A 10,009-nucleotide genomic window follows, 5' to 3' on the forward strand; every position below is an offset into this window, starting at 1 on the left:
TAATGTAGAACTAGATTTGACAAACCAACCTAGACCCAATACTACAAGAACTTTTAAACCAAGAACAACCAAAATCTAACAAATCTGGACAACAGGTTCTAAAACTTTGCAGTCGATCCCAACAGCTTCAAGAAAACGTCTACAGTAGAATATTAAATAGCATATGATAATTCAAATTACTATTAGGTGAATCAGTCCATTCAGGAACAAGGGCAGCAACTAACTTCATCACAGATTAGGTAAAACCAGAATCGATTCCCCAAAACAGCAACACAGTGAACTCAGAACTCAGAATTGCAGAAATCAGTTATCACCAGTTGTAGGACTAAATAGTAGCAGAACTGGGATATTAAATAGACAACAGATTTCAGCAAGGCAAAACAAAAACAGAATTTAGATCTGGACAGACTTAGCATTCTGCCAGAATTGAGAGAAACTTCATAACTCAAAATCCCCTGGTCTGATTGGTTCCAAATTAAGGTCGAGCCTCCCTCTTATTAAACCCAACAATCGATCAAAAGGGGAGGGCCATCGGCTAGTTGGATCTTCCAGAACAGAGTAGGGGCAGTAGGAAGAAATCTGGAGATTTCCAGAACCAGAATTCAATCACAATTTCAGATCTCTTACCTGATTTGAAGAACCTTGCAATTAACTTTGAAAAGAAAGAAATAATAGTTGAAGAGACCTCTTGGACTTCACGCCGCAAAGAGTCAATTGGATCAAACACCAATTCCTTCAGCCTTGATCAAACACAAGACAACTCTTCATGAAGAAGACAATAGCAACACCCATTATTTTTTTATCAAAATCATTCTAGGCTTTTAGGAGCCTCCTCTTCTTTATGTAAAATGTTAATGGGGGAGGGAATTACAAAATAGAAGGTTCCTCACAAAGGAAACCAAATATTCTCCTTATACAATAGTTACTAAAAACTAAAATTAGAAACTAGCTGAAAAAGGAAGCTAACTACTAATGACTTGACTCAATTAATAACTTGACTCCTAAGGAAACAAATATAACTCAAATCAAGCCCAACTAAAAAGGAAACTAATGAAAATGGAAACTAACTAGTAATCCCGTACTCAATCTTAGAGCCCTCATTTTAGACCCATAAAAGTGGTCTATTACACTCAAAACACATAGGATCAAAGGCCTAACGTGTATAGGACCCAACCCTAGGCTTATTCCTAATAAAACAAGCCTATTTTGGTAATTATTCTGCATCACATACCATCCCACATTTCGAGCAATGAATGAAGTTAACTGTTCCAAGGACTGAGCTGTGTTGCTTTATGGATTCACATGCTCTTTGTGGGTGGATTCTTCACCTCACCCTTTGGTGGATGCCTAGGTACTTATTTTTTTCTCTCTTATATTACTTTTTAAATGTTTAAAATTTCTGCAATACATTTACATCGTACACGATCATTTCATTTTCTTCACTGTTTTCACCATTACTTACATCAATACACCTCCATCACATATCCAACTAAACCCATGCCATATCTACCCACATAAGCCCTAGTTGTATGGGACTGTTTTTACATGTACTTGCGATTTTATCTTACACTGTAACAGAACATATTCCTGTCCCAACATTCCCTTATTCAATTCCACCAATGCCCTATTTCTTCAATATCCACACTCATCACTTGCATGACTATTAACTAATTAAAACCATACCCTTAGTTAACCTAACTCAGCTCCCGGCATTTCTAGTTCTACATGGATTTCTCCTCCTACACAAACAGCTTCTATACTTCTAAAATTACTTCTAGGAGATTGGTTTGCTAGGTTTAGTATTACTTTTGATTTTCTTGTTGAATGAACTTGTTCTAGAGTCTCAGATCCACATCTGATATGTTCTTTTATATATAATAGTTGGTTCAGGTTTTTGGAATCTTTGAGCTTCTTTTTGATGCATTGTTATGCTATAATCATCGTTCTTCTTTGATTAGGAAATAGTGCGGATTATTGAAGTGGATGTTCCAATGTGACCCGTGTGCTTTTTCTTTGGAGATAAAGTCTATTAAATAAGGAGAGAAATAAAAATGAAGTACAGTTCTGGGCCTTAGCTCAGTCATTGTTAACTGTGAACTGAAGCACAATTTTTAGCAACGGAAAATGCGCGACCAATAATGTTCCCGTAAAACACTGCAATGGAAAAACCAATCCATGAGACCATATATATTTTACAATGGGCACCCAATTCGACAATAGATGATGCAGTTAAACTGCCCATGGATGGGTTCAATGGGCCTAGGTCACTTGTTTAAGGGGTTAATCTTGTAACAAGCCTAAATAGTGTTTGAGTTAGATTATGATACTTAGTTAGCAAATGTAGAGTTTTGCTTCGAGTCTATTTTACCCCCAAGGGGGTAGCGGAGTTGGCAAGGGACCTTTGCCTCAGGAAGCTTGTGGTTCTGAATTTGACTCCTCTTGCCTCCTCTTGCCTCCTTGGGGCCACCACAGGGGGGTGTTTATTGCACTTCACTGTTTCGGTAAAAGTTGAATGATTCTCATTCAACCCTAGTATGACCCGGTCCATGTGGTTGTGGGGTCAGTATGGACCCCCGGGACTAGTCAAGCCAAAGGCCTGGATACCCTTCTTCAGCCAAAAAAAAATATATATATATATATATATTTTTTTGAGTCTATTTTCTTAATTTACATTGGAGTGATAAGAAGTCCTTTTATGAGTCAGTTTAGGAATTTCAAAAGGTCTTTATGTATGTAATACACCCCTATCAATTAAGCATGCATCAGTAGTTTTCTTTGTTTTTTCAAGAGTTTTCGAGCTGTTGAGCTTTGTATATGGGATAGGTACCCATATGTGATCTTATATTTTTCTTCTTCAATCCTTGTCCTTGTTCAGGTGTGATCTTTCATCCCTCTTTTTCTTTTTTCTTCTTATTCCCTGAAATCTTCTTCTGTCACATCTAATTCTATTCTCCCTCTAATTATCGATTTCTAGTTCTGGCTATACATATCTGCTGAAACTAAATTCATTCTTAAAAATTTGAAGTTCTGCAATTTATCAGATAGATCCCAGATCTGTTCCTTGGATATCTGATTTTCAAGATTTCTAGATTAATTGATAGTCAATACTGTCCATAAACTGACTCTATCGACTTCTATATAGATCTTGCTTGTATTTCTTGTTTTTAGATTCCTTCAGAACCTTGAACTGTATTTACAGATCCTGGAGATATTATGTCCCTGCCTTCCCAAGTCTTCAGCCATCCTTTCAAAGTATGATTAATTCTTCTGAAATGCAGCAAAAAATAATTGTGATGAGTTGAGAATATCTCCATATCTCTTTGGCTGAATTCTTTGTCCAGCTTACAGCATTTCCTGAATGCCTGAATCTACTTCCAACAAGTGGTCATTCTGTTTAGTAATCAATGTGAACCATATTTCTTTACCACCCCTTGGTCTCAGCAAAAGAATGGTGAGGTAGTGGATACTTGAATGTTCTCTTGGTATTCTTTAGTGAGACGTTTCAAATGCTTGGTTATGGTTGTCGAACATGAGCTCATAGCAGTTCATGGCGCCTCAGACCCATCCTTGTGGTCCTGCGTGGCTGTGTCCATTCTCTTCTACTGATTCACACAATCAGCCCGAAGATTAGATATGTTTAAAGGCAAAGCACTTGAAGTAGAAATAATGATTGCAAGAGAATATGTGACTCTACCTGAAAAATATCATTTTATAATCTCATTCCCTAAGGTATGTATTAAATGCCAAACCTAGAAGGTATAAATGTTTTACACTTCTTTTCTTCCACTTAATGACATCCAAAAATATTTACACTCGTTGGCTTTCCACACGTAAAACTGGGAATAGCATAATCAAGAAGTGAATGAAAGGGATAAAAAGTTTTATAGGTACGAAAATAGTTCGTAGGATGATGCTATGCATTGCAACTTTGAAATCAAAGGTCTGTCCCAACCTGTTGGACACAAGATTAGAAGTAGTAGATTCCACATGTGGTAGATAGCCAATAGTAGAAGTAAATGGAAATCAAATGGCACTAAGGAATCATAGTCGATGCTTTGAGAGCATGTATATTTTAAAAGAACAGGGCTGTCCCCTCCATGGTTTTCAAGGCTACAAGGGAACATTAAGAGGGAAGGGGAGGGGAGGGGAGGGGAGGGAGGGGAGGGATGGGGAAAGATAAGATATGCATAGGATGTAAAATCCAACCAAAATACTCGACACACTTAGGAACCAGTGCCCATTTTATTCTATGCTTAATTAGCTACTAAGTCTTGCTTATCATGACCATAGTTGTTAAGGAGTTGCCTAGGCACCGCTTAGGCATTTCTTGGGTCCAAGGCGACACCATGCCTTCTTGACATGAGTTTATGCTGATTTATTTTATTGCTTTTTTTTCAATGGATATGCTTATATTAGATCCTATACTTTATTTCTTATATGTTCATTTTTCCAAACTAGGTGTCTAGGTCATTACTAGCATAATTATATCATATTGCATAGATATGGCTTCTATGTTGCATATGAACATAATTATTTTCAGTTGTCATTGCTATATTACATATAATCACTATATAGCACACCTAGGGCACCTTGGCAAGAGGCGGGCATCTTGTGGCCTAGGCACCCCTTCAACGCCTTGGGTCACCTTTTCGCCTTGACAACTATGATCATGACGATACTTGTTTATTGAGTATTGAATTTTTAGCATCTTTCTTGGTATGAGCTGCGATATTGAAAAAATTGGCTCCTAAGAATACCATCTAGTTTTCCTTTTTGTTTATCTATCCCCTTTAAATGGAAGGTGCACAAAAGGCTGTCTTGCAGGAATATTGAAGGTTTTATGTCTATGATGGAGCAACTGGTTATACTTTTGGGCTTCTAACACTAATAATTGCAAGATTTTTACCTGGAACAAGGAAAGTGCTATCTGGTGGTTCCTACTTTTGATTTGATGGTGGACCATCATCTTTATTCTTTTTGGGTGTTTTCCCCCTTGATAGGATTCTTGCCCATCATTCTTTAATATATATATATATATATATATATATATAAAGACAACACTGCATTGCAGAGCTAGTGAAACATTCAAACCATTTATGACAATTCCAATATTTCGTTTGAATAGAAGGGGTTGAGGGAAAAGGAAATGCTGCAATTAGATTTCCTAAATCCTTTTTAAGTTCATGTAAAGAAAGTGTGAGTGCTGGCACCTTGTGCATATTGTGTGTGCACGGTTGTGGATATGCCTTTACAGTGGGAACAATCCCATCCAGCGTTTTGTGCCACCATAGTTGTCAAGGTGCCTAGGTGTCCAGATGTCCTTTGCTGGAAGGGCACTGCAGCTTAGCACGCGCATCCGTTTTCTTGCTTGTGGGGGTACTGCAGTAGTTTGATTGCTGGGCCCGTTCTTTCTAATTCATACAATTTGCAGCCCCCCTCCATTGCCTTGGGTCTCCTAGACACTGTGACAACTATGGGTGCCACTTTATGGGTGGGATCCCGTCCAAATATTACATTACCAGTGCATGCTATTAGCATCCCCTACGTTTACCTTCGTCAAGAAGGGGGAGGGAGGATGGTGTTCTTTTGTGATTTTAGATTTAATTTCAGCATGACTTAATTATAGGAAATTTAACGTTTTTGCAGGAGATTAAAAATGTTCTTCATACTGTTCCCGAGATCATAGAACTGGTTGGTGATGATGAAGCAGATCAAGTTTTACATGTTAGTGAGTTGTCTGGGGAGAAGAAAGTAAAAGCTGTTTTGCAGTCTCTCGTCACCCAACTTATGTCAGCAAGTGAAAGTTCAATCTCAGAAACAGTATACAAAATGAAAAGGCGCCTGAACATGCAAAAGAAGGTAATTAGAATTTTTTTTCGCATTGTTTATGATTGTGGAACTGTCATCTCTTGCCCAATGGGATGATCTTATACTGCAAGTACTTGACTTATCCTGTAAAAACTGAATTTTTCCCAAATATAGCAATATTTTGCCACATCACAATCTTCTTTTTATTTTTTCCTTCATGGAATAATAGGGCCCTCTTCATTACTTCAACATGTTATCATATTTTTGTTCTCTTGAATGTTCCACTGCCACCACCCCTGTAGCAGACAGTGTGATTTTTTTCAACTGTTATGGGAATCTCCATTAAGTAAACATTGATGGATGTTCCCTGGTAATCCTGATCCAACGGGGAAAGGAGAGGGAAAATTAGGAAGAGTATCGGTGTTACTTCATTCTCATGTCATTTAGGCACGGTCAGCTCTATTTTTAGGGCCAAATCCTAACACTTTCAAAAGATATTGTGGTAGAAGACGATTCAAGTATAGGGATTGGATGGCTTTCCGGAGCTATAAAATAGCAAATAGATTTTTTTTTTTTTCCTAGAGAGGCTCTGCTGAGTGGTGCAGTTTCTAACTCAATGAGTTGGCCAAGCCAGGAATCAATGGGATGTCTTATAAATGAAGGGACTAGGCTAGCTTAAGTCTTTAGGAATAACTTCTATCTTCATTTTATCTGATGAAATGATCATGAGCAATGTTTCTCTATACTTTTTCTCCTTCATTCTCTCTTTTTTTTAGTACCTCTCTCCTTTTTTTTTTTTTTCAAAATGAAATTATTTTGTAATATTTTTTTTGGGAGGAAATGCAAGACCAGAATTATTGTAACATTCATAAATTCATATATAGGATGCAACTTGGGCTAGGCTGGGTTGAGCAATTAATGAACTTTGAATAGGGAAAAGTCCCAGCCAAACGTAGTTTAAATGTAAGCCAGATTTCCTTGGGCCTGGTCGAGTTGCAACCTTATTCAAGCCAAAGGGTCATGAATTTTCTGAGGTCCATTGAAAATTGTTTTAAATATTGTTGTAGTGATCTTTTATGTTAACATATATAATTCTGTATGTATCAATGGATCCTTAAAATCATTTCATTTGCTGCAGGATGATATTTCCTTAAGCATGGTTATGATATCATTTCTCAACTCAAGAAAACCTAATGGCCCTAATCCCAGCCATTTGGGATTTAGTTATGCTTACGTTCTTTCATTCCATGGTTGGCAACCTAACACTGAAACCCTCCTCCCTTGTCTAGGTTCGGAACCAGCCGTGTTAAGAACACTGGTGGCATCATGTGTGATATATATTTTCTATGCCCTTTTTTATTATTTTTATGTTATTTAATTTGTTCTGTTGCATTTTAAAATTTTTTAATCATTATGCAAACCTCTTTGTTCTTGCTGTTATATTCTTTTTGCTCCTCAATCTCCATGTGTTCCCTTATATTTGCATTAGGTGAGACAGCTGACAGACAAGGAACAACTGGTATTACGTATAGAGAAGCAATATCCGGCTGATATTGGTGTTATGATCGCATTCTTCTTAAATTATATGAATCTTAAACCTGGTGAAGCATTGTACCTTGGACCAAATGAAGCTCATGCATATATATCTGGTGATTGCGTTGAATGCATGGCAACCTCAGATAATGTTGTGCGTGCTGGCCTCACCTCCAAGTACCGAGATGTCCAAAATCTTTGCTCTATGCTTACGTACAAACAGGTAAAGGACCTTATTTTTTGGTTATTCCGAATTTTAGAGTTACATTTAAACTAGATTTATCCAGGCCATTGAGAAGGTCCCTACATTTGAGTTCCAAAGTAGCAAACTTCAACTGAGGCAACATTACTCTTGGATTTCTTAGGTTGATTTGTGGTCACTGTTATGTGTTTCTGTATCCTTATTTTGTGATACTAAAACTGGAGCTATTTGTTATTGGGCTAATCCTGTAATGGCTAGGCATCTGATCTTAGTGTTGGCTGCAGGGTTCCCTTGAAATTCTGCGGGGGGTCCCCTTGAATCCATATACGAAAAGATACATCCCACCTTTTGATGAATTTGAGGTTGATTGCTGCATTCTTCCTCAAGGAAAGTCCACAATCTTTCCAACAATCCCAGGACCATCCATATTCCTCGTCACAGCTGGAGAGGGGATAATGCAAACAGATTCATTTGGAGAAACTATATCAGAAGGTGCTGTGCTTTTCGTCCCTGCTGATACTGAGATTAGTGTAACTGCCACACAAGGTTTGCAACTACATAGGGCTGGGGTTAATAGTAGGTTTCTTTATGATAATTGAATTGGAAGGATACACTCGCTGTCAGCTTTGCATCTGACATATGCTTTATGCATTTTATTGCCTGTCAACGTTGAGATTACTGTAAATGCCTTAGAAGGATTCCAACCAGATAGGGTGGGGTTGAGTACCACTTTTGTGTCTGAGAATTTACTTAGAAGAATGCAGTGGCTCTTCATGGAAGACAGGTTGGATTCTTTACACTGTTTACTGTTGTAATTGTTGATTGTGCATTGAGTGAAATCATTTGTTCTTTCATGTAGCTGCAACACTGGAGAATACACTTACAATCAATTGATAGAGAAAAGAAAAGAGGAATAAGAATTGCAGACAAAATTAATAAGAGAATATTTTGCTGTCTATAAGTAAATCCTACTGATCTAGCATAGATAATTGCCCTTCCAAGACAGATCAGGTCCCATCATGGCTATCCAATCCTACAGTTAGTTCTTGCCTGAATTCTAACTATGAAGAGCCGAGCCATGAACAGGTTACCTGAGCATGAACCCCTGTAAAAAAAGGGTACAAAATCAAATTAAAAGCCAATTTATGGGTTACAATCTTGGAGCTTGGATCAGTTTGATATACAGGATATGCTTATTTTAATGACTGCATTGATTTATGATGATAATGACAGAAAGACTTCATATATTTCAATAGAAGTTAAAATAAAAATGGAGATAGGAATCATTCAAATTTAATTTAGTAGAGAACTGCATTATTCTGTTGTTGCAAGCTTTTGAAGCTTTTATGATAGCATACTCAAATATTACATCTTTCTCTAGTTTCAATTAAATTGAAGTTTCCATTCTGACAAGGCACGTCACAATTTGGATTACAGTAACAATCACCCGGGGCATAGTTCTAATTTCAATTAAGAAATAGGCTCCCCTGATCATGTTGGCTCTTCTACTTGTTATTTACAGCGCTTCACAAACTTGATTCCAAAATGTCTCAAAGATATTTTATTCAAAAGTTCTAAAGAACCCAAATAAGAAAAATTTTCTTATCAACAAGTTGAACTCCAAATGGGCACATTGTTGATAAATCATTAAGAGTAAGATAGTGTTCCTACTGTGTTCCTAAGACTACTGACACGCTAAAGAATTAGGAAGCACTGGTTGGTAAGTTCTTTCATTTCATATACCCTTTTATGAAGTCAACTGGGAATCAATTCTGAGGGCATCTCTCTCTCACTCCCTCTCTGCAAATGGTGAGCACGTTCAGGAAGGAATGAATTAAGAAATAGCTGACACCGAAGCTGGGAATGAGGTGGGAGGGCCTCCCTTGTTGAGAATAGATTCTGCACGTAAGTTTACCTGGATGTTCGTGCAGAGGATCCATTCTCCTCCCTTGGTCCCCTGTATAACATCTCTGATCTAGAGAGAGAGAGAGAGAGAGAGGACACATAAATTCAAAAAAAAGAAGAAAAGAAGAAAAGAAGAAAAAAAATTCAAAAAATTTTGAATTTGAGGAAAGAGGTGGATACATAAAAAATCATTGTGTAATCATTTTTTTATTTTTTGCTAATGAAGGGTATCCAGGCCTGACTAGTCCCGCAGGCCCATACTGACCCCACAACCGTATGGATCGGATCATACCGGGGTTGAATGAGGACCATTCAACTTTCACTGAAAGCCCTAGTGGGAGTCGAACATAGAATGTCTGAGTTTATGGCTCGTACCAAGTTTGTTGCTCACCAACTGCACTACCCCCCGGGTTATTATGTCTTTTGTACTATTTTTTTTTTCTTTTCTTGGTTACCTATTTTTTTTTTCTTTTCTTGATTACCAAACATGGTTTTCTCTTTGGAATAGAGATTACCCTATTGTAAGTGGTGCTATCTTTCTAACCTCAACCCCCAACCCAA

The 10,009-nt window shown here is 37.5% G+C and overlaps 1 protein-coding gene across 3 annotated transcripts in view; it reads left to right on the forward strand.

Moving 5' to 3' along the window:
* The window catches only part of LOC122072774 (mannose-6-phosphate isomerase 1-like), a 12,179-nt gene extending 3,782 nt beyond the window's left edge, over positions 1-8,397 (forward strand). For 2 of the 3 annotated variants that reach the window (XM_042637175.1, XM_042637176.1), the window contains exons 4-6: positions 5,647-5,859; positions 7,298-7,564; positions 7,822-8,397. In XM_042637175.1, coding sequence (XP_042493109.1) covers positions 5,647-5,859; positions 7,298-7,564; positions 7,822-8,142 — 801 coding nt within the window. In that variant the 3' untranslated portion in view covers positions 8,143-8,397. The remainder of the gene's footprint in view (positions 1-5,646; positions 5,860-7,297; positions 7,565-7,821) is intronic. The other variant, XM_042637177.1, reaches the window with a different exon arrangement.
* The last annotated feature ends 1,612 nt before the right edge of the window (positions 8,398-10,009 follow it).

This window comes from Macadamia integrifolia, chromosome 3 (assembly GCF_013358625.1).
Source record: "Macadamia integrifolia cultivar HAES 741 chromosome 3, SCU_Mint_v3, whole genome shotgun sequence".
Lineage (NCBI taxonomy): Eukaryota > Viridiplantae > Streptophyta > Magnoliopsida > Proteales > Proteaceae > Macadamia > Macadamia integrifolia.